This window comes from Pholcus phalangioides, unplaced genomic scaffold, assembly GCF_987345545.1.
Source record: "Pholcus phalangioides strain wild (caught in Gottingen) unplaced genomic scaffold, Ppha-v1.0 ptg000003l_1, whole genome shotgun sequence".
NCBI lineage: Eukaryota > Metazoa > Arthropoda > Arachnida > Araneae > Pholcidae > Pholcus > Pholcus phalangioides.
In genome coordinates this window covers 50491879-50517822 of record NW_028301596.1, presented here as the reverse complement: position 1 = coordinate 50517822, position 25944 = coordinate 50491879, and the positions used below count along the sequence as shown (strand labels likewise).

At 33.7% G+C, this 25944-nt stretch overlaps 1 protein-coding gene across 3 annotated transcripts; it reads left to right on the top strand.

Moving 5' to 3' along the window:
- Window positions 1–69: 69 nt before the first annotated feature.
- Window positions 70–25944, top strand: LOC149088769 (leucine-rich repeat flightless-interacting protein 2). 3 transcript variants are annotated; one of them, XM_089249882.1, is made up of 13 exons: window positions 82–261; window positions 4543–4684; window positions 9421–9507; window positions 11176–11250; window positions 13053–13178; window positions 13278–13448; window positions 14261–14353; window positions 14483–14645; window positions 16472–16521; window positions 16879–16999; window positions 18345–18424; window positions 20275–20379; window positions 24303–25944. In XM_089249882.1, exons 2-13 carry the CDS (start codon window positions 4589–4591, stop codon window positions 24408–24410), a joined length of 1275 nt encoding a protein of 424 aa, XP_089106008.1. In that variant the 5' UTR covers window positions 82–261; window positions 4543–4588; the 3' UTR covers window positions 24411–25944. The 3 variants fall into 3 exon arrangements, with proteins under 3 accessions (XP_089106016.1, XP_089106008.1, XP_089105999.1); XM_089249873.1 differs by having other exon boundaries at window positions 94–261; window positions 9421–9513; window positions 24303–25139; XM_089249890.1 differs by lacking the exon at window positions 11176–11250 and having other exon boundaries at window positions 70–261.

The window sequence follows — 25944 nt, the reverse complement described above, 5'->3', positions numbered from 1 at the left end:
CGAAAAATGTATTAAAAAAAAAGTCATCTTCATTTTTCCTACTTCATCCTCATCAGAAGTTTGAAAGATGAGAAGAGAAAAAAAATGTGAAATAATAATATAAAAAGTCATGGAGGAGAAAGTTGGCCTACCCAAATTGGATTAACGTTTATTACCGTATAGGGGTGTTGTTTTTGCTGCGCCAAGCATTTGTCGGTGTGATTTGTTATTTCGATGTCGTCTGCTGACAAATCACTCAAAATGTTTCGTTATGCAATTAAAGTACGTATATCTAGTAGGACCTTCACCCACTGAAAAAAAAATTTATAACTCGGCAATGGTTTTTCGTATTTTGACAGGTGCTAATGAAAAAAACCATTATCCAAGAAACAAATCACGCAACAGATTGCTTTTGTTATGTTTACTTGTCCGTGTTCTTTGATTGTTGATTAGGATTCGTGTTTGTTGTTTATCAATTTTGTGGGCATGCTGGGCACCGAATGTTGTTTAAGTTCAAATTTCTTCCATATTGTGATGACAGTTCATTAAAAGACCCTTTAAAGAGATAAATAACCATTTTTGAGTGTTAATAGCAATTCTATATTTGGCTCACCAGTTTTTTCTTATAGTGTCATTGAGTTAAATATGATGAATGTGAAATTTGTGCTTTGAACACTTTTTAAACTTTAAGTGTTGATGAAATTAAAAAGAGTGTATAAAATCAGGTGTGCTTAACGTTTTAAAGATATTTTAAGTTTTATTATTTTATGGGACTGCTGACACCAGGGGTGTTGGAAGTGTTTTAAAGCTGTGGATTATCAGCTTTGAGCTCTATGTAGGAGCTTCTGATCTCCGAATTAATTCTGTGTGTGCTTGTGGTTCTCTACTATAAACTACTGTGGGTGCACTCTGGCTCTGGGGGGCCCACTGGCTGATATTCAATGTATATGTTAAGGTAAATGTGATAAATTATTATGCCAGAATTACACTAAAAGTTTTGTAAAAGTTCTTTTATAAAACTTGGAAATACAACCAATATGTGTATCACTTACATTCGAGCAAATGTAACCAATAACCTTATTGGTGGTTTTTTTTTTTTCCTCAAGTTTTATAAAGGATCTCTTATCAAACTTTTATAGTGTGATCCGGGTCTTAAACACAATTACTCTGGTTATTATGCATAACCACCAAACATTTTGGTAAGTTTGATAAATTTCCTTAAATTTATCACTTTTATCAGTGATCATGTATAGTATTCAAGTGTCATTAGTAAATTTAATGAGTACTAAAAAATTATCACTTTCACTAGCAATTATGCATAATATCCAAGTGTCACATCATTTGTAACCATAAATCATACTATATGATATATTGTATAACATCAGGGGATTTTCAAACTTTCCCCCCACACACAGCACGTTTTTACCCTAAGATGGTATTGCTTCAACGTTTATTTATTAATCAACGCTTATCTGTGCCTCCTTAGAGCAGTTTAACAAAGAGTCTCATTGAAAGACCTTTGTCAGGACCACCAGTCCATGGTGCTCAATTTGAGAACCCTTGCCCCCAAAGCAAAATGTTTTGCATTGTTCTGCAATGAACCTTTGGCTGCCTGGAAATGTTCTGTAATAAAAAATTACCATAACAGAGTTTTTTTACATGAAAAAAAATCCAGATTGTTCTGCAGTGGCACTGATTGTTCTGCAACGTACGTCACAGATTTCAGCATATTCTGCTTGGGGACTCCTTGCTATACATGATAATTCGTATATGTATTGTATCCTTATATGGGGACAACGATGACTATATTCATCACACATACTCACTCATTTGGAATTTTTTCATATTTATGAACTTCACCAATTACACTAGGATATTATACATAATCACAAATAGAGGATATAAATTTCAAGTATTTACCAAATTTATACTGACACTTGTTAGTTATGCATAATCGCCGGTAAAAGTGATTGTTTTCAATATTTATCAAATTTACTACTGGTGCTTAGATATTATGCATATTTTTGCCAATAAAAGTGATAAACTATAAGGACGTTAGGTAAGTATGTATAGTAATTGATTTATTGTAAAATATATATGATGTTTGAAGTGTTTCAGAGCGTTGATGCTCAGCTGGAGCTCTGTGTTGAGCTTTTGGTCTCTGAATTATATCTGGCAGGAGGGGCTGTGTCCCTTATTCTAAAATACTGTGACCGCAACTTGGCTCTGACATCACCAGCTGACATTCAATATGTGTTTGAAGTTATTCAAAAATGTGGGTGCTCAGCCTGAGGACTTTACTAATCTTCACCTGAAAAATGTACATTTGTTTCTCGTATGCATTATTTTTAACGTAACATATTTTAACATGGATCAATACACGCGGGTTTAATTTCAGAGGCCAAAAAACATAAATGAGTAAATATGATGCTTATTTTCTGAGACATGAATTTAAAAACTGAATAAATCTAAAAATGTAGCATGTAAAAAAAAACTGCTGTGGAAGTCATAATGATAGACTTGCATCACAAAGACCTGGGTTTGAATCCCACCGGTGCCGTAGTGGTGGTTGGCTAAAGTTGGTTTTCTGTGGTTCCCAACTCGAGGCTTGAAATCTCCCTAAAAAGGAAGAATTTAAAAAGTCTCGCCACAGATAGGCCAAAAGTACAACAAGCCTACAAGGTAGAAATATTCAATCGTTACACTTCACTCACATTTAAAAATACAGATGGCAGCACTGAAAAAAAATCAGACGCAACACTAGATATGCATTTAGGCTGTTAGGCACACACACACACACACTCTTTATTCTAGACTCTACCATTAAGCTGTGCTGGAAGAGATCTTAACAATAAGTCTGTTGGCAGAGTCCTGGCATTCATTCATTTACCACGTGAAAAAAAATATTGGCATATCATTATGATCATTTTCGAGATTTTACATAACTGCGTTGAAGGACTCAAATATTTAATTTTAAGATTTATTTGTTTTTCTCAAGTTAAATGCCTTTGAATACTTTAAATGGGGGTAACTTTGAGACAGCTGATTATTTTTGGCTTTCAAATTTCTAGCCAATGCCATGCGTTTTAAGTGCCTGCTACCAATGAAACGTAACATTGGCTGGAAATTCAAAAGCCCAAAAAATCTGTTGTCCCAAAGTTGCACCCAGTTTTAAAATTACCCCAACTTACGGTATCGGAATCCTCATAGAATAAAGTGGTCCAATAGTAGTGTTTTGGAATTATTTAGGTATGTATATTGCCAACAGCTATGATTTGGCAACATAATTGTCATTCTTTCGACTCTCATGCTTTGAATGGCATGAAACTGATTGTATTACAGTAATTTCTTACTTATGAATCTGTGCAAGGGAAAATATGTATAAGTGAATAGCATTACTATGCTATGTCTTTGATCTGGAGTGCAGTGAAGGTGACTAAAAGTATTTGGGAATCACTGTTATAATGTCTTTGTATGTTTAATCACTCAAATAACAGCTCTTAGTGATAATGGTTATTTGTGCTAAAAGTTTTTTCTGTTGGGTTTTGTTGAGAAGGGGGGGGGGGGGGAATTGGTTAATTTATTTGCTGTGTTTCGTTTAAAAAAAATTATCTTGGTTAAAAAAACTGCCAAGTTATCGCAGAATTTTGATTTCTGTCATTTTTCTGTGAGTACTTCATCTCTTCAAATTTCAAAGGTGATCTTTCACAAAGATGGGAATAGGAAAAGTATGAAGATTTTAGTGAGAGTTCAAATCATGTCTAGTCATAGTTATTTATGCTTAAAATCTGCTTTTCACATGAATATGTTTAACTCCTTCGTTTACGAGCAAACTGGCAAGAAATTCGGCTGCTCTCCATTTGACGAATTGCAATAAATATAGTAACCTTGTGTCCTAACCTAGTCGCATATTAGAGAAAGGAATAAAAGATAAGGTGGCAAGAATGTAGGTACAAAGTTAAATTGTAGGGCATAATGGCATCTGCCCATGTATGTAATATATCTTTTTCAAGGTCAATAAATGGTTAGGTTCCCCGGAGGCACCCTAGTTCCCAGGGGCAAAGTGCTTATATCACCGAGTGTGACAGAGCCTGGGTGTCTCTCTGTTTCTATCACTATCACTCTCTTCGGTTCCTATCACTATCACTCTCTTCAGTTCCTATCACTATCACTCTCTTCGGTTCCTATCACTATCACTCTCTTCCTACCTGCTCTCTTTCACTTTTATAAGAATGATACATCATATGTGAGGAAAAAAAATCACTGTTGGAGTATACAAAAAAAACCAAAAGGGAAAAAAAATGGCAAGGTTGCAGCAAAGCTTTGGGTTGATTAGGAGAGAGAAGAAAGAAAACAGAGTAAGCTTGTTTTAATTCATTCCACTGGTGTTTGGACGCAATATTACGTCCTTCATAAAGTGGTTTAAATGAATGTATAGATAAAAATATTTTTCGAAGTTAGAAATAGGATTCTTTTGTGTTTTCACAGAGTAACACATTTATATGATTATTTTGATGATGTGCTTATATTTGGCTGAGCAATGTTTTCATTGTGTTTTTCCAGTACAACAGTAGAATGCCAAGCAGTTTTTCTCTGATTTTCTGAGGGAATGGCTTCAGACTTGACATCTAGCAATGGACGTCGAAGAGTTACTGCCAAACTTTATGCTGCTGAAGATCAGGCATTTAACCAGATTGCTAAAGAGGTATGTTCGATGAGACATTTAAAAAGAAATAATTATTATTTGCATCATGATAAATGCTCAAGCACAAATCTGTAGGGGTTGTCACACCTACAAACTTTTAGGAGTTGTTGAAAGCATGCATGTAAAGCCTAACGCTATGAATAATCTGTGAATTATACATTTTAAAAAAATCAAAATTTCTTAGTGCCGATTGCAGAGAACTATGTATTATCTGTGAGGTCTCCAAGAGAGTGGAATAGAAATGAATTTTTTAAAATAAAATTATTGATAAAAATGAGATTTCAATGTGATTAAAAGAATGGCCGTTTTAACTGATTCTGTTACTGAGGTGAACAGGAACTTGGTGACTTACTTTTTTGAACGGTAAGATTTCTAGTTGGTAGTTCGGCTGTGCTTTTATGTTTTTAACCACTTCAAGGTTTTGGCAAGAGATTTTGATTATCTCTATTTGACGAATCGGCGATAAATCTGGTAACCTTGTGCTAACCTGGTAACCGCACATTCGAAAAAAAAAAGGGGGAAAGAAAAATATATATTAAAGAAAAAAGTATAATAGAGAGAGAGAGAGGTAGATAAAAGAGTTTTTTTAGAGTCCTCTTTTCATCCTCATCCTACATGTTCTGTTTCGCTCTTACATTATATGTGTGGAAAAAAAATCATTAACATTTGTATGCGATTGCGGCGATTCTATGGTTAGGGAACTTGGGAACCGAGTGTGTAGGGATTTTCGGGGTTTCGAGCGCTGTTGTCTTCCTGGGGGGAAGATTGGCAACGTTCGAGACGTTTTTCATCGCCGAAAGTTGCCCTTGCGGGTGATTCTGTGGGTGGGAACAAATCAGGTAGGAGCGAATATTAGTGAGTCTCTGTCAGAATACCGGGATTTACTATTATCCGCTAGGGAGGGGGGTTCAGATGTGGCAGTGATTCCAGTGCTGCCAAGGGGTAGTAGGGGATATAGGAGTAGGATCCACCAATTCAATATAGGCCTGAAGGACATTTGCTCCTCACTTGGGGTCACGTTCTTGGAGCTTCCCGCATTTACCGATAGGTGGCTTCGTTCGGATGGGATCCATCTAAATAAGAGAGGGGTCTGGGAGGTTTACGATAGTCTTAGGTCAGGTTTTTTACTCCCAGACCACGTAGTCGGGAATGCGGGTTAGTTAATGATAATCACAACAGTACTGACGGGGAATTACCCACCTCTGACTTGGATGGCTTCTCGATTGACAACAAACCACCGGGCAAATTAAAATGTGTGTTAATAAATGCCAGGAGCTTGGGTAACAAGAAAGATTTTTTAGAAACTATGATAGTTGTGGAGGACTTAGATCTTATAGCCATTACAGAATCTTGGGCAAGCGATGGGGATGAATCTTTCTTACACATCTCCGGATACGATACTTTTTTGAGAAATAGATCTGATAGGAAAGGGGGTGGAGTGTTGATATACGTGAAATCATGTTTGAAGGCTAGAGAGTGTAACGTGCAGAGAAGTGATATTGAAACCATATGGGTTGAACTTGAGAACAAAAGACGTCATAAGCTTATTGTTGGAGTTTGTTACAATCCACCGAATAGGGATCAAAATTATATCGCCAAAATGCATGATGAAATTTCCTACATGTGTAAGCGAAAGAGGGTTCTCATACTAGGGGATTTCAATTACCCGGGTATTGATTGGGAGAACCTTTCATCTGGAAATCAGTATGAAAGAGACTTTCTTAAGTTGGTGCTCGAAAATTTTTTGTATCAGCATGTATCAGAAGCCACTAGGGGTACTGCTATTTTGGATTTAGTTCTTACTAGTTCTGAGGATCTAGTTGAACATGTTTCGGTGGGGGAAGAGTTTTCTTCCAGTGATCATCGTATCGTCAGATTTCTCTGTAACTTTTCCTCGGGTAAGGTTGATAACAAAAGACTGGTTCCTTGTTTTCGGAGAACTGACTTTGATGTTTTGCGAAGAAGGTTAGCGGAAGTTTTCAAAGACCGGTTGGAATCAGTAGGGGTGGTAAGTCAATGGGAAGAATTTAGTACGAAGCTGTCCTCTGTTTTGCACGACGTCATACCCTTTGTTCGAAAAAAGCGTGTTTGTACATCACACCCTCTATGGTTCACGGATAGCGTGCGGAACCTTTATCTTGAAAAGAAAAGAGCATTCAGAGAGTATAAAAGTGGACGAGGTGACCTATCATTGTTTACTGATAAAAGAAGACTGTTGAAGAAAGCGATAAGGGATAGTAAAAAGCAAGTTGAATCTAGGTTGGCAGATAACATTGGCTCTGACCCAAAATCATTTTTTCGATACGTCAATAATGGATGTAAGGGGACAGTTGGCCCCCTCTCGATAGGAGGCTCAAAAGTAGAGAGCAATGTAGGCATGTGTAGTGCTTTCAATGACTTTTTCGCGTCGGTTTTTAATGGAGATAATGATATTCGATATACGGGTGTTGCATGGGGTAATAAAACGCTCAACGATATTCAAGTGGAAGACGTGGAGGTCCTAAATCTTCTAAGAAATGTATGTGCAAGCAAAGCACCAGGACCAGATGATATCTATCCCAGGGTTCTCAGGGAAGGTGCTAATGAATTGTTGGGGCCAGTCGCACAGATATACAGGAGTAGTGTTGCTGAGGGTATCGTCCCGAGAGATTGGAAACTGGCTAACGTTGTTCCGATATTTAAGAAGGGTAGTAGAGAAGTGGTGTCTAATTATCGTCCAGTGAGTTTGACGAGCTCCCTCTCGAAAATTTTGGAAATTATCATCAAAAGGCAGTTTGTGAAGTGGATAGACGAGAATAATGTATTGTCGGATAATCAGCATGGGTTCAGGAAGGGGAAGTCATGTGTAACTAACCTCCTTTGCTTCTATGATTACGTGACTAAGGCTTTGGGTAAGAGCAAAAATGTCGACGTTGTTTACCTTGATTTCCAGAAGGCATTCGATCGGGTCCAACATGGCAAACTCTTGAAGCGTTTACACGAGATTGGAATAGGGGGCAACTTGCTGAATTGGATAGAATCGTGGTTAAGAGATAGGTCGCAACGAGTTATGGTGAACGGGGAATTCTCTGGTTGGACAGACGTCACAAGTGGAGTTCCTCAGGGAAGTGTCCTTGGCCCCATACTTTTTTCACTTTTTATCGATAAACTCGATCAGGGTATCGATGGAATTACTAGCAAATTCGCAGATGATGTGAAGCTAATGGGGGTAATCGGGAATGAAAGCGATAGGGAGTTGCTCCAGACCAACTTAAACAAGATTGCAGCATGGGCAAATGAATGGAGCATGACGTTTAGCGTAGATAAGTGCATGGTCGCTCATTTTGGTTCGAACAACCCACGGTTCTCTTACGAGTTGAATGGTGTCACTATCCCGGATGCAACTAGAGTCACCGATTTGGGAATTCTCATTGACGAGCGACTTAAGTTTTCTGAACATTGTTCAGCGGTTGTCAAAAAATCGAATAGAATGCTTGGTCTCATTTTCAAAAAGGTCTCTTCGCGTTCTCCTAAAGTCATTCTTCCTCTTTTTCGAGGCTTAGTTCGTCCTGGACTGGAGTATGCTGTAAGGTTTTGGAGACCATACCTACAGAGGGACATAGACTTGGTTGAAGGGGTGCAGAGAAGAGCTACGCGTGTCCTTATTGGCACACAGGGCTTGAGTTATGAAGAAAGACTTCATTTTTTGAATATGTTTACATTGGATGAACGCAGGTGTCGAGGAGATATGATCGAAGTGTTCAAAATTTTCAATGGGATGGATAGGATGGACCATGAACTTTTAGTACACCGCCAATCGACTGCTTTTACAAGGGGACACCAGTATCGATTGGTGAGGGACAATGCAAGGTTATGGTGTCGCAGGGAATTTTTCTCCAATAGGGTTGTTAATAAATGGAATAGCTTACCCCCGGAGGTAGTAAATTGTAACACAATTGACACGTTTAAAAAGAAATACGATAAACATGTTGGGGTAAATCGAGAAGCTATCCATTCTTAGAATAAGACAACCATAAGTATTCTTTATGGGCATTGTATAATATTTTTTCATGTGTATATAGTGTTTGTAATTTGTGTTAATTGCATTTTTAATTGGGTTGCTGTATTTTTGAAACATATGACAACCATATTTTTATGGGCATCTTTTTATCAGCCACCTCGTTGGGCATTTTGCCTGTTGTGGCGTTGTATTTGTATTTGTATTTGTATTTGTATAAGAAAAGGAGGGGAAAAAAAGAGCAACTTCCCTAGAGATAGGGTTACTATAAAGCTTCACGATGGTGAAGAAAGAGTAAAGAAAACAGAGAGAACTTTTGTTTAAATTTATTCCACTGATGTTTGGTCATAATATTATGTCCATGATCAGAAAGAGGTCAATTGTCAAACATATTGCTTTTGAATTTTTGCATGTTTCTTGAAACTTTTTCTGACCATTTGTTCTTTTTCAAATTAGACGGAAAAACATAGTCGGTGCAGTGGAACCTCTTACAAAGGACACTCCCTGTCACATGACGTTTGCATATTAATTTTTCTGACACAAGGGGGTATAATATATCTTGTGTCCTCTTTTAGTACTTTTTGTAACATTTTCAGTCTTATGGCACCCCTGCTCAAAGTTTGTAAGTGTAAATTTGGGACACTCTGCATGTTACATGCATTACTGTTGAAGGTACTTACTATATATTAAAAGTTATAATAGTTTTAAAAAAAGTTTCCTCATGTTTGTTTCTGTATAGGCTGAAGCCAGATTAGCTGCAAAAAGACAAGCCAGAGCAGAAGCTCGGGAGATTCGAATGAGGGAACTAGAAAAGCAGCAGAAAGAGGTGAGTGTACGTATGCATTGAGAGAACTTAATTAGTCTGTTGATCTATCGCACCTCAGAAAATTATTCATATTGCTCATATTAATTGCATGGTAGTGAAGGACCGGACATATATATATACACCCATTTCAATATCTCAGAAATATATAACATATTAATTAGAGCCCTGTTTGATGAATCCTGTTCAACGAGTGCTCATGCCAACTGAAATATTGGCATTGGCACTTGAAATTGCCCAAATATATGCTTCAGCCAATCAATATTGTATGACTAAAAAGTCCAAAAAAGCATCGGAACTTCGCTTCGAAAGCATAGAATAAGAACTTCTTGTAAGAAATTTGGTTTTGGCACATAATTTTTTTTCCCTCTATTTGTCAAGCCCTATAAGTGCAAAATAAAATGTTTTGAACATGTTGACTCTTGTCCACATCTAGTGAAGTTAGAGCCTATTGGCTTTTTGCAGGTTTAGATAACAGTAAATAAATATGTTTTGAAAAAAAAATTAATCAGTCAACGCAATACTTTTTAATTCACTTTTCAAAACATGCTTCCAGCCTAAGCATTAACTACTGCTATTAAACTATGTATGCACCTTGTAAATATTCCTCTGGGGAACTTCTAAGGAATTGGCACATGTCAGAGTGGGCCATGTATGTGTTCTGTACCTAACGTGAAGTTTGTTTCTGAAGAATGCCTGCTATGTGCTTTAAGAAGTGTTACCATTTTCCTTCTGAATTCAAAAGCAAAAAACTTGCCTGGTTATTTTGCCTCTGATATTATGCATGAATTTTTTTTAATGTTGTAGAACTGAATGCTCTTTGTGACAAGACTTTTTCAAACCTTAATTCCAATTGGCAACTAAAGAATGCAGATTGTGCTGTATAGGGAACAAATAGTTCAATTATTTCAAGGTTATCTTATAATTTACCTTTGACCTCTTGAGATCTGTTATACTTATAACTTTCAAAGTAAATGGCCCATTAGTTGTACACATACCTTTTAACCAATCAAATCAAGTAAATGCTGTTTTAGACAAGTAAAATGTATAATTGAAGGAATAACTTTACAGGAGACTAGCGAAGACCAAAAATGCAATGTTAAATAGGTAAAGGGAAAATTTGAAAATACATATGTTTCTGTACTTATGGATGCTGTTTTCAAGGTGAAAAACAAAGATTCTATACCTATGGAAAACGTGGTCAGGAAATGTATTTCATTACTATGATTGCTACTAATCATATACATACATAGTATGTCTATAAAAAGATATATGAATGTTTTGTGTGTGTGTGCTATAAAAGTATACAAAATAATACTTGTACATAAATAAATAATATATACATACACTTGAGGAGGGGTCAACCTTTATTTTTTTTAAAGAAATCAACTATCAAACAAGGTAGAACTTTCAACAATTTATTAAAACTTTCAAAAACCACTTGAAAAATCTTATTTCAAAATCTCTTTCAATGTTGTCATATGGACCTGAATCTCTTTCTACTAATCCGTTGCAATGTGCAGAATGTTTAAACTGGTAGTGCGCACATTTTCTACTTGTATCACTTTCATTCAATCAACACTTCTCGTGTGTTCCTTTTGTCTATTTTGAAAAAGAACTTCACTGCAATAGGCCTACAATGATTAATGTATATTTCACTTTCTTGTCCAGGCTGATGAACAAAGTGATAGACATTTTGAGTTGCTCTCAGATGGTGCAAAAAATACTCGAACCCCTAGAGATGCAGTGAGTTATGACTTTTTCATTCTGAATCTTTCTGTAAAATGTGGAACATTATGGATTTCTATCATTTGATTATGCAATGCACATGTGTCCTACCACATTAATGCATCACGTTATATCATTTATTTACATGATATGCAGCATGATCTGATACATTTCATAAATCAATGTAGGAAAAGTTTCTTTGTAGAAAAAAAAAAATATAGAAATTTATATATATCAAATTTTGAAAAATAAATAAATGTCAATAAAAAGTATGAAACAATCAAATGATGAATGCTACTGTCCATGTTATGAGGAAAGAAATAGTTGTATCTCAGCTCAGTGGTATATTGGTTAGTGCATTTTCTGAATCGCAAGAAGACCAGGGTTTAATTTCCTGCAGAAACAACAAACTTTTCCTTCTAAAGTTCATCTCAGCCTCTCAATAGAATTAAAACATTTTAAAAACAGAACTTGCATCAAGAAATTTATTTGCACCTTTACTCACTCAGATTTATTACTAAAAGTTACCCCACACCCCAAAACATTAATGCTCACATAAAAAATAAATGAGCATTATTAATAGTATATTTTATGCAGCATTAAAAGTAGTTTTATTTATAAGACAAATACAGCTTGTTGTACAGTCTGGAAACATTATCAGCCTCAACTTTTCCAAAGCACTAGAGCTTTTTAGTGTATCAAATAAGTTTCTTCTCAAATATTTCATTCTCATCAGTTCAATATTTGCTTGGAAAGTTGGAGTATTTTATCTTGTAGTTCGTATCATTCAAAATTCAAGACACCCATAAGACACTGTACTTTTATGATATGAAAGCCTTAACCCTTAGAGCGGCAATCCCAAGATATCTTGTCAAACTTGATCTGCCTTTTTTCGGTCACCCCGAAATATTTCCGGTTCTTAACACACTTTTATTTCCCATGTGGCAGTTATGATGCAGATCAGGAGAATTTTAAAAACTGCTTAAAGGGTTAAGTTACCAGAGGCGTATGCAGAATCAACTTTTAAAGAGGTGGTTGCTGGTAGTTACTTACACTGGGTTTGTGAGATGCACAAGGAATTTCTTCTAGAGAATTTCAAGTTACTAACATTCAAAAGTTATTTTAAATACATAGAAATTGTGAGATAAGGATAGCACATATAAAAGTATTTTCATTTGGTATTTTAATTTTTTTTTAATTATTAGAAAAAATAAATCTCTAGATCATTTTTGGGGGGAGCACAGGTTCTGGCTGGTTACATCTCTGTTAGTTACTATATTCAAATAAAATTTTCCTCCTTTTACAAATAATATTATGCTGCAGAACATGATCTAAAACATAATTTACCAAACATTTTGTACCATTGCACCCCCCCCCCCTCAACTCAAGAGCCAACCCATAGAATCCTGTACTAAGCCCAAAGCTTCAACTGCCCCCCTCCGGACCCTCCCATCATTCCCCAGATGGCGATATTGCCCACTTTGGGAAAATCGGATCAAAAACATTGCATGGTTTTTATAGTGTTTTCCACTTGATTTTTTTCCCCTTGAAAAAGATTGTGTGCATTTTATTTTCCTCTCTACAGAATTAATACATACATATATCGTCTAGATTTATTCAATTTGAAATGTCAAAAGTAAATATTTTATTAAATAAAATATGCATATAATATATATTTTTTATTTATTTCATGACAATTGGTCATACTTTCTCAATATATTAAGATTCAATTTGTGGAGTTCTTTTATGAGGAACTAAAATGTTCTATGTTACTAACAATATTGCAATTATTTCATTTTTGTTTTGCTTATGTGTGGCAGGTTCGTACCCCATCTTATATGTCTGGTGCTTCGTCATATGCAAGCTCAAGACGTAGCAGTGAAGATTCCATGGATGCCTTAGATTTGCGAGAAATCAAATCAACTTTTGATAGTAGGGATTTAAAAGTTAGTAATTTCAGTTATATTCTGTTTGGGTTCCCAAGTTTTCTATGCTTCATATATTTTTATATATGTATATATATCTGTGATGTGTTGTTTAATCAGTTTCAGCTCAATGATTTGGAGGAGAAATTTCGTAAAGCTATGATAAATAATGCCCAATTAGACAATGAAAAATGTGCGTATTCGTATCAAGTGGAAACTTTGAAAGATGAAATTGAAGAAATGCAGGAAAATTTTAATGAAGTCGAAAAGAATTATAGAGAAAAAAGAAGGGTATATTTTTTTGCTTAACTTATTTGTATTAATAATTTATATTTAATTGTTTTACTTTTTCAAATTCCTCTTTATTCTTTGTGAAAGGTTTTGAAATTAGCACCCTGATTTAACATCCCACAAGGATTGAGTTTTATTCCAGTGACGTTATAGTTACCTTACCAGTGTGCTAAACCAGGGCCGTAACTAGTATTTTTGCTGCCAACCACAAATTTAAAATGTGATAATTTTATAATGGGGTGTTCTTTGTTCCCACCTAAAACTGCCCCTAAATTTTGTCACCCAGGGCAGTCACCCCCCCCCCCCCCCAGTTCTGCCTCTGCCTAAACTAGAATATTTTTCAGTTGATTCACCACTTGTTACTTTGGCTTCATACCGGTTAACATTAATGTTGGACATAAACTGCTAGCTGAGTACAACACAAGACTTTACGAAAATCTGTTAGACTCAGAGACATCATTACAGTAATAATGCTGTTACCAAGGGTTCTCATTAAGGGTGTATTCACATGCACTAGTCACAACTGTCTCTATTCTGAGTGCTCCATCTCATATCTTAGTTCAAAAAATATTCTTTCCTCTACTAGCCTATTCATTTATACTCATCGGGTGCAGTTCAATATCTGATTCGGAAATGAGACAGGCAGTGACGGTTGTGTGTGAATAGACATTTATTCACTCAAAAATGCTACAATTAAGTAAAATGTTATATATGTCATATTTTTTATCATATTCATTAGTTTTCATGATATTCATTTATTCTTATATAACATTTTATTTCTGAAATACATCGTTGTAAAATTTTATGTGCAGTTGTATGATCAGTTGAAAAGAGACTTTGAGAGTATGAAGGAAGAGAATGAAGTTCTCAGGCATAGTCTAAAACAGAGAGATCAATTGATAGAGGTTGGTGTCTGCCTTTAAAAAAAATTGAACTAGAATAGCAGTTATTTTTATTCAAGTATATCACACCTATACACATTTTTGTTGATTTGTAGAAATTTTATTTATTGCTGTATTTACAATTATTTTTAGAACCATGGCTTAGTTCTTGTTGGTGAAAATATACTAACCAATGGTGATCTTGATGTTTATCAATCATCGAAAATTAGTAATAGGAGTAAGAAACACTCAAATCCAATGTTGATTTCCCAGCAGTCAGCAAAGTTCCTTGACCAAATAGGAAATGGTTCTTTAGGTTTGAATTTGCTCCTCTCATTATTATTATTTTTTTTTTTCAGTTTATACTATATCAGCATATTTATTTTTCAGAAAAGTATATTAGTGACTATTTGTGCAGTGTAAGGGTTACAATTTTTAAGCTCAGTCAAGTACTGCTTTAGAGTAAAATATCAATTTTTTTTATTGTATTAATGCTTTTGTTATTTCTATTTAGAAATTTTCTTTCCTCCTTTTAAACATTATGAAACAGATTTTTAACTGAAATAGTAATACTTGTATTTTGAACTTCAGAAATAATGATAAACATATTGAAAAATATATTAAAAATGTATAAAATTCAAATTTTTTGAGTTTGAGTGCTTATTTTAAAAAAACCATTTTGGTGAAATTCTATTTCATATTTGTTAGTTAAATATTTTTTGTGCATTCTTGTAACAATTCAACTGCTTGATGATTCATGGGCAGTATCAGACCCCCTTATTATTAGTGAAGTGTTGAGAAACAATGTTTTTTCAAACATAATCTGATGGACTAAATTTTTTTTTATATGGGGGAAGTATTTGTTTTGTACGAGGGTCATTTGATAAGTAAGGTAAAAAATAATTTGTTTTTTTTGGAAAAGTTATATTTTATTTTTCAACATCGTCTCCTTCAAGCTCAACACACTTTCTTCAATTATGTTCAAATTTCTTTATCCCATCAAAAAACTATATCTTCCCTAACTCTTCGAAAAGTAATCTACAGTTGCAATCATCTCCTCATTTGATCAACAATATTTTTCACCAAGCAACACTTTCAATATTGGGAGCAAGAAAAATTCATGTGGGGTTAAATCCATAGACTTTGGTAGATGAGAGATATGTGCAAAGCCTAATTCATGCAATTTGGTCATTGCAATGATATATCTATGAGATTGGGCTTTTTGTGTCTATCAGTCTTGGCTATTTCATCTGCAGCTGTAATTTCAAATTTCCCAGAAGTATGGCATAATTTTCTCCAATTACTGTTTGACCCTTCTGAAAGTAGTCTCTATAAATTGTCTTGAAAATCTCAAAAAATGTCACCACTTTCCCAGTTGACAAAGAAGTCTTTGCACCCATCTTGCCCAAAGCTTTTTCAATTTCTCATGTAGAATGTTGTAAATACATTCAATTGAAATGGCCACAACATCAGTTGACTCAAGTACCTTCAATCTGTGATCTTCCATGACAATAACACAAAATTTTTCAATGATTTCCAGAATGTTGGTCTAGAATTTTCGACTAAAATGTTCTTTTTCTTCTGTGAATTTGCAGCATATTTAAATTAATTAATCCAAAAATAAATTATCTTTAATGAGATGTGCAGAATTCCCATGAACTTTTTCAAATTCAGTCTTGATCTGGGCAGCTTGCACAACTATTTTAAATGCATAATTTTTTTCACTGTCAGTACGTACATTCAGAATAACTGTTACAATTCGAACTAGGAACAATGTTGAAAAGTAAATCACAAAGCTCTTTTAGCTCTAATTTGTTGTGACAAGTTTTAAAGAATCATACTTGTAGCTGTAATAATTTGAAACTGATCATTCTGGTATGTCATACAGATTTACCTTACTTTATCAAACGACCTATGTGTCTTGTGTTGTTGTTCAATTTATTAGTTTAATGACTTTTTTGACACTTAAATTTACAATTCAATTCAATTCATCACATCAACACACATTGCGCAAAATGAAGAAAATCCATCCAAAGGATCATGGATCATCGTTGATTTTAATAATTTTTGAGAATTATCAAATATTTTATTTCATGAATTTATTTTTTTAAAATATGAAAAAAATTTTTTTTTTATATGCAGATGTTCGATTAAAGAAATTTGTTGAAGAAAAGCAAGAGCTGTTGGATGAGGTTTGTTCATTATTAGTTAATTTCTAACACAATATATTTAATCTTAAAATTTCACATCTAATTGAGCAATTATGATTTTTCCTTCCATTTCGGCATGAGATTCTTATCTTCAAAATTTAGTCATGAAATTCTTATCTTCAAAATTTAGTCATGAAATTTTTATATTATAGGTGTATGGAAAATAAAAAATATTTGATAATGTAAATTAAATAAAGAAAAGTGAATGAGCAAGTTTTCATTTGATTTTATCTACGCATAATATTTCATTTATTTGAAAGAAAAAAAAGTGCATTATGCAGTTTGAGCAGATGATATTCAGGTATATTTGTAATGCATCTTTTATTTTATTTTTTTTAGATCTATCGGTTGCGACTCAATTTGGAGGAAGAGAAACAAAAGTTATCGAAAATGGAACATTCTTCTTCATTTCATGGGATTCAATCAAATGGCCCTGATTTAAAACTTGTTGAAGTTCAGCGTAAGTAAAATATTTGTTTCCCTTTCAAAAAAGACAATTTTATTTATTTTTCATTTCAGATCAAATACCCCATTTGCCCCTTCCCTTTTCTGAGTTTCGGAGTATATATAGAGTCAGATTCTATTTCACTGAGTTTTGCTAATTCCATAGTCCAGGACTCCCACTTGTCTTACTTTTTCTTTTTTTGTAAAATGTCCTACTTTTCTTACCAAATCCTCTCAACAAAACTCATTCACGGTAGAGCCTCGAAAGTTCGAGTTTTCGGATAATTTGAGGCACTGAAATTTTTTGAATTGCCTTCTTGAGACCCTGTTTCTTTTTTTTTACTCCAAGAGAACCCAACTTCCTTATTTTTTTTCCTCATGAACACTACACAGTGCATAAGTATTGCACGGTAATTTTCAAAGTGTGATAAAATTATTAGACTCCCTTGAAGGGACATAGCCTGTGGAGGGAGGGGGTCCAGTGAAAAAAAAGCAAGTTTGACAGTTTAGTGTGAGGGTTCAAAAACTCATTTTGTGTCAATGTTTTGAGTAGTCATTGAAAACTTCTGTATGCAGGGGAAAAAATAATTTTGTATTCACTACTTCATGGTCTTGAACAATTCACTGAACATCCAAAATTATGGTGCACATTTGGTGTATACGGGAAACAACAGTTTGCATAACAAAGCAGTTGGATACATAGGCTTATTCTAGGTTTTGTGATTCTGATGCTACCTGATATTATTCGATTGTCTTCTGTATTTTTAGGGCATATAGAGGCATAAACAATGTTTACAAAGGTCTGTGAAAAGCTAGAAATAAAAAATAATAATGTGTCAAAAATGATGACACTATTGTTGAACAGTAAAATGTAAATAAATCCCTTTAAATAGGAATGGACAGCTCAGTAAAACCATCCAATTTTTCTTGACTTGTTGAACCTTGTAATTTATACATTTTGCACTGTTCTTTTGGAAGTAGTCTCGAATGAGCATCATTCTTAAAAAACTTACATGTATTCATAATTTGCTGTGCATTGATGAAGAGAGTTGACAGACTGGATTTTGGAAGACTCCTTGAAAAAAAATAATATAATGTATTGTGAGGAGAGACAAGAAAAGAATTATCTATGGTTGCTAGTGCACTGCTTTTGCCCAAAATTGTTTTTGTTACCAAGTCATTTCTCTCATTTTACTTTGGCTCAAGTCAATCTTATAGAATATTGAAATAATGTTAAATTTTTGTTGTTGTGCTGTTATGTTGTCGAGGGGGGGGGGGGGACATCCTACTTTTTTTTATTTCTTGAGTGAGAGCCCTGCATAGTGTAATTTTTTTTAATGTAGTGTATTTTTTCTCCCCAGGTGAGGCTAATAAGCAAGTCAATGATTATAAATACAAGCTGAAAAAGGCAGAGCAAGAAGTTACTACTTTGCAAAGCAATGTAAGTTCATAAATGTATAAGTATTTATGAATTATGACATCTTTGGGTTGGTGTGCTTTATATCTATCTCATGTTTCGACAACCTGTTGGATAAAATGAAATATGTAATGTAGTCGAGATCTGCTTCAAAAAACTTGTAGTTGAGTGAATATGAAATCTATCTGATATATTTAAAAAAATTATAATGATCATTATAGAATATAAATTACTAAAAAACATATGATTATAATTTGAAACAAATTGTATTAAGATGTCTATTGAAATTATCAACCTACATTTTATCCCTCTTCAATTGGGCATTACAGTAATAATTATGGGTGATATTCATTGCTTGATATAAATGTGAAGGTTCAAACTTTTTTCTTGAAATCCATCTCTCTCCCTAAACATGCATAATCACAAATCATCATTTTACATATAAGAATTGTAAATTGATAATAAAAATAAGCAATTAAAAGTAAATAATTTAAGTCTTTTAATTCAATTCACGAAGCCAAAATATCATGTATAGGAAATAGGACATTAACAGAAGTTAAGCATTTTTTATCTGGAAGTCTCCTTTAGCCCGGCAGACTATAATCAAGTTTGGTGGTATATACAGGGTGCATAGGCATCAGGGCATATAACATTTTACTGGTGAACCAGTGATCCTGGAAGCATACTTCCAATCAGAAAAAGTATCCAAATAACAAGTTGTACTCAGATATGTCATTCATGTTGCAAGGGGTTGTATAGTGATTAAAATAATAAAAATTAACTTTTTATACCCTGTGCCCATAAACCATCTTAAAAAGTTGTTACCCAGCCTCCTGAATGTCAACAAAAAAATTTCACTTTTCTAAGTTGAGATATTCATTGAGATATGCAAATTCCAAAAATGGAGGAAAGTTGGGGAAAAAACAGCATTAAATGCAAGTGAAATTGTTTTTCCACATTTAATGCTGTTTTTTCCAAACTTTTCTCATTTTTACCCTGTATACACGTGTAGAATAGTTCTTATCCTATTGCCAAAATTTTTCTTAACCACACTTTTTCCCAATCCAGTATTGCAGATTTCTAACTCGAAGATATTATGTATAGTATCTTTTTTCTTTTACTAATTGCAATGTAGGAAAACCAGAAACACAATAACAGCTGCACTTGCTTATAATGAGTACAGATATTTGAAAATTTTCACACATAAAGAAGCTTTTCTCTATTTCCCATGAATTTCATGTTTATCAAGCCAGTGCAGATGTAATGAAGTTTGCATATAGCAAATAGTTTTGTTGTTTCTTTCTGACTTCATTTTAAGCAATTTTGACTATACAGATGAGTTCAAATTCATTTAATCCAGCAGTTCCCAACCTTTTTTGACTCGTGGAGCCCTTTCTAGAATATAATTTCTCTATGAAGTGCAGATGACTGGATACCAAGCAAAGATAATTAGAAAGAAAAGTCACATTCCTCTGTGGGGAATGAAACCACAAACCTCACACTTTTCAGGCGCGTGTTGTACCATTAAACTAAAGAGGATAGACATTTTCTTTCCTAAGAACACTGTGTCACTCTGGGCTGAACAGGACCATGCAATAGACAGCCTCCTAACTCAGCAGAAGCTTGTAATCCAATTATCTTTGCTGGACGACTGGATACCAAATCCAGTCGTCTGTACTTCGTATAATTAGCGGATAGGTTCATACTTTCGTTCTATAATTTCTGTGCTCTGTAGGCCTCTTTTTTTAAATTCATTTATCTAAATTTTCAATTTATTTTATTTTTGTTTCTATCTTTGTGGAGCCTGGAAGTGCACACGGAGCCCTAGTTGATAACCGCTGATTTAATCAATGATTTTTTTTTTTGCCCTGAAGATTTCAAGATTAGAAAATCAAGTCACTAGGTACAAGAACGCCACTGAAAGTGCTGAAAAAGTAGAAGATGAATTGAAAGCTGAAAAGCGCAGATTGCAAAGAGAGGTACTGTCTAATATGTTTTGTTTTATGAAGGGGTTTATAATCAGAATTTTTTCATTTTGTGACAAAAACAGCTGGAATATATTTGTAGGCTTTTACTGGACTTAATATCATTTTCTCATGTTGGCGGAAATTGTTGAAAAAAATTCAGTCAATTTAGCATTATCCTGACTCCAAATAGAGTATATTTGAGAATATTCTGATCCCAAATAGAAAATTACAGCCAGCAACTCTGATTTTTTTCAGTCACCATTCCGACTTGGCTCCTGGGATTTGTCAAGCCCTGTACCTATTAAAGTATTTTTAAATGATAGAATTATGCTATTTAAGTGTAGAAATATTTTGGGTGTGAAAAAATAGTAAAAGTGTATTGCTCTATCAGTTTTGTAGGGCACGAAAAAATAAATACAAGGATGGAAAGGGTTTTAGGTTAAATCTCTGAACCAGCCTTAATATTAATGTAAGGAAATACAGTGAAGTGCCAATATACTGGTACTCAAGAGACAGAAATGTATCATTATAAAAGAGTTATTGTTATAGAGGGAATATTTTAGCACTATGAAAAGTGCATTAGGACCAGAGAGTTTTTCCATTATATAGCCTAATATTGTTTTACAGGGTATCATTATACAGTGATACCTTGGCTAACAAAGATAATTCATTCTGGAATCACGTTCATTAGATGAAACATGATTTCCCATAGGTTTTTGTAGAAAATTATTCAATTCGTTCCTGGTATTGCTCAAAATTTAAATATGAGTTGGTTTTTAAAACACCAAGGAGCACAAAACAAAAACTGACCAAACAGCTTAATGAGAATTTTTACAAAATGAAAGGTAGAGATACTGAAGATCTTTTTATTTTACAATATTTGCTCAGCCAACACCAGCTTTAGTAGACTAACGCTGGAAGAAAGCATGCTCTGAAAACATAGGCTCTTTTTTTTATTGCATTTTCATTGCTGGATCTTTCGTTTTATATGAAATGGTATAAAAACTTTCAGAAAGAGAAGTGGAGGCACATCTTGAAAAATATTCTGAGGTGGACAGTAGTTGATCAGGCTTGAGTGACAGTAATTCTGTGATGATGAGTGACGCTAAAATTCAGCTCACAATGTGGCTGTGTTAGGATATCATATGCATCTATATTAATGAAAGTGCGTGTTGGCTTAATCCGTATTCGTTAGACAAGGCAGGAAAAAAATCTTTATTAGCCGAAAAATTTGTAGCTAGTGTACATGATTTTCACTGTATTTAGAAAATCAAATGATGCTCCAGGAAAATGCCATCATATGTTTGAACATTAAAATTTCTATTTTTTATTTTAAGGGAATTGATTGCATTTTTTTTAAATAGAACCTGTGAAGAATTCACAAAATTTTTTTATAGCATTCATTTGAAGTGAAAGCTATGAAAATTTGATCCTTTTTAACTGTTACTGAAAAATATGTGTAGGTAAATTATGCTTGTGGATTTGTCAAGGTTCTGATCATTAATTACTCCGATGACTTTGTGATAAACATCTCTATTAATATTGTAATATAAGCAACTGTTTTTATTCTGCAATACCTGATAGAAATGTATAACTCCAAGTATGTGTTGTAAGAATTTACCTGTAATTTTATTTCTTTTAATTTACAATTACAGTATTGATTATAATCGCCATGTGAAATTTACTCTGCACATTTAAATAAATTCTTCCACGGATAATCTTTTTACTCAGTGGTTTCTAATGTAGGGAAATTTTATTTTCAGAGGGGGTAGGATATATTTGAGAATCAGAACAGTGAAATTTTTGCATTTTTCATTATTTTAGGGGCCTCATTTACAGTATATGAATATTTATTGTGTTGTGAATGCTTTTGGTCAAAAGAATCAAATTTGTATTTCAATTTAGTATTTTGCTACATAAGTATTGTTCCTTAAAAGCTTGTTGAGTGATCAGAAATAGATCTATATGTCATGTTGGAAGTAGTGTGGGGGGGGGGGGGGCATCAGGATTTTAGAGTTTTAGAAAAACTGTAGGTATGGCATGGTCAAAAAGGGTTGGAAATCACTGTTCTGTTTATATATTGAAAAGACTAACTGTACACACTGGAATCTCGATAACTTGACTATCTAGATAACTCGACATCTATTCCCTTGATTGGGCGTAATATTAATTTCAATGTAGGGGAAACTCTCTAACTCGACACGTTTGGATTAAACGTCGCTTAAGTCAACTATGATTTTTGTTCCTTTACCATGACTGGCTTTTACAATTGCCTGTGTGTTACCAGTTCCAAGAATTTTTCGACATTGTTTGTGGATGTTTTGACAATCCTTTGTTCTCTGATAGGTTGTCCCTTTTATGCATTGGGTGGGGGGGGGGGGCGTGCATGTGAAGAATGAATGTTTGAAACCTCTTAGTGGTGTTCCCAAGAAAACTTTCATTCTTTTAATGGTAAAAAAAGTGTGGGGATATTGTCAACATCCAATAGGGATAAAAATCGTATCTAGTGGGAGTTTTGATATTGTCTGTTGCAAAGAATGTTTTTAGTGGAACTCAGTTTTACGATTTCTTGGAAAAGTAGTAAAAGAAAAAGATCTAAAGCCTAGTTAGATGCTGAATGTGTCTTTTTTTTTTTTTCATTGTGAGTATCAACGGCCATGAATGCAATGACTCCATGCAAACTTCATACTTTTACTTTAAAATCAAAAGTTGAAATTTCGAAAAAACTACAATTTAGAAAAACTCAGTGAACTCCCCAAAGAATATGGAGTTGCATGGAACACCATTTCAACATTTGCTAAGAATGAGGAAATTTTTTTTTCCAACAAGAAATCTTTTGCAAGAAATTGCAAGAAATCTCAATCAGGGAAATTAGGAATTATCCTAAGTATAAAAATTAGACAAAAAATTTGTGAATTTTGGAATGGATGCAAAAATTTCTGTTTTAAATGCTGTTGTGAATTGTGAATAATTGTGATTGAGCATGTAAGACACACACACACACATAGGCACGAGTGCCACAGTTCGGAACTGCTTACATCATGTTTGTTTTTGTTCCAAGTCTTTAAAAGCGATTACTTCTCTGAAGATTCCTCTCAGATTACATGTGGAGAAAGTATAAATAGTGCTACGGGTGATTGTATTCAAGGATGAATTTGTGAATATTGACTCTGATCTTGTAACTTCAAGACTTTTAGAAGACAACAATATTTTAGAATCAATCAACCAAAGCGAGTGCTTCATATTTTGAAGAAATGGAATCACACACAGAAAGTTTCTGCACCATCTCTCCATGAACCATTAAAAGCTCTAGATGTGAGATATGTCACTTCCTATGCATTCAGGAAAAACCAAACAATCACGGGATAACCTGAATAATGTATATAGAAGAATTTTTTTTTTTTTCTTCAGAAATAAAAACAAGCAATATGCTTGATTATTTTTCATGAGGTAAATTTTTTATACGTTTTGATTCTATCAAGAAACAACCCCAAATTAAGATTAATATGAATTACCATTTTATTCAATGGAATTTTTCCAATGTATATAATTACGTACACAGAAACGATCGGAAAGAAATCTAGAATGAAACCTTGTTAACTCGACATCCGCTTTTGTTGATATGTTTGTCGATACTTTTAGGGTGTTTGAGTTACTGAGAGTCTACTGTATTTCATTAAATATAGTAGAACCTGGTCACTTTGGACACCTTCCTACATTAGACAGTATAATAGAACCAACATCCTACAACATGAAAATCCTACAACACTGGATGTCCATAATATACTGCTATATCTTAGATACCTCTTTAACTTGGACAAGTTTTGATGAAGCCATACATGTCTAACTTAGAATTTACTGTACTTTGTTTTATACATCGTATAATGCTGATTACTTTTAGTCATGGGTTTTTATGTCATGTATTTGTATTTCAGTTGCGAGAAGCTCATTCAAGAATTGAGGAATTGGAATTAGCCAATGCACACTTGCAGAAACGAATAGACAAACTGAAATCTGGTAGAAATGCATTGATCAAAAGTTAGAGCCTGCCTTCTTTGAAATGTTTTTGACACCATCAACAATACAGGTGCATGACTTTATTATAGCAATACGGTGGACCGTTTTTTTTATTGTTTGGAGAGAGAAAAAAGAAGTGCTGGCCATTTTATGAACTGTTTGAGTCTTTAATACTCAATTTATAGTTTAAGTGCTGTGAGTACATGGTGCTAACATGCAAAATTTCCTTTATTTTATTGTATAGTTATGGGTATTGGGAGGAAATTCCTCTGTGTGGTTTAGTATGATAATTTCATACTGTTATCAGTATAAAGGTGAGAATGTGTGATAATTTCATTATTTTTAGTTTTGTGATAACTGTAAACGTATTAACAATGTACAAAAGGAAAAAAAATCGGACGGCAATGTATGGAAAATTTTATACATGAAATAATTCATTCAGCACTAATTAAGTATTTATCTTCCATGTTCCTTTTTTCAGGTCATCAACATTTCATTTGTATCTGCATTTTTATAAATGTTTTTATTCTTGATTTTCCATGTAGTACTGTACATGAAATCAACTTTGGTTGAAAAATGTGATTTGTTTTACTCTAGGGGTTATTCCAATTCAGAAATGTAGGGTTTTTTCCAGGATCTTTAGTTTGTAGATCTGCTGCTTATTATGTATGCTTTTATCTATTAAGTATATGACATATTTCAAGCTGTTTTATATAAAAATGATCCAAAATAGTAATACTGATTTTGAATAAATGAAAAAAAAAAAAAAAAAAAACACTTGCAGCTGCATGTAAAAAACTTAATATATGACTGCTTATATGTATATTGTTTCCATAAATTCACTAGCAAGTATATAATGTCTGTTTATATTGTTATGTTTTCTTCTGCAGATCATTTCTACATAAAATGTTTTTGGCTGTACAACTAATTTTGCATTTATTATTTTTTCCATCTTAATGTTTTTCAATAGACATTCTTTCACCCAAAAAATTAGGTCTGTTCTGATGATTGCAGTGACTGACATATCTTCATTTTGACACTCAGATTTATATATTTTTTCATCTTTTTAAGAGATAACTTTTAGTGTATTTTATATTCATTTTTATAAGCATTCATTTTCAAACTTTTTGTTTGTTAATTCAATCCTTCAAGACATATAAGATTATGCCTTGAAAAGCCATCAAAATAATAAATCCAACAGGAAGAGTGATTGCTTTGTTTTAAAATCCTAATATATGTTTTAGGCATACAATGTTGCCATTTTCAAAGCAAATAATGAATTAAATGAGAGAGAGACCACATAATCTGACTGAGTCCCTGCCAAGATAGTATTGTTTCACTTTCTCACAGGTTGTGTAGCAGACAATACCATGTCATTAAGCTGCATACTAAGATTGCTTGCTTATGATTTCATTATTTTCTTATTGGCTGTGATTATTAGAACACCTGTGTAATCCATATAGGTATTTTTACTTTGGTAGTGAAGCTGAAAACAATCTCACAGATAATAAAATTGCAAGCAGATAATACTTGCTCTAATTTTGACTGGCATTTAGTTTG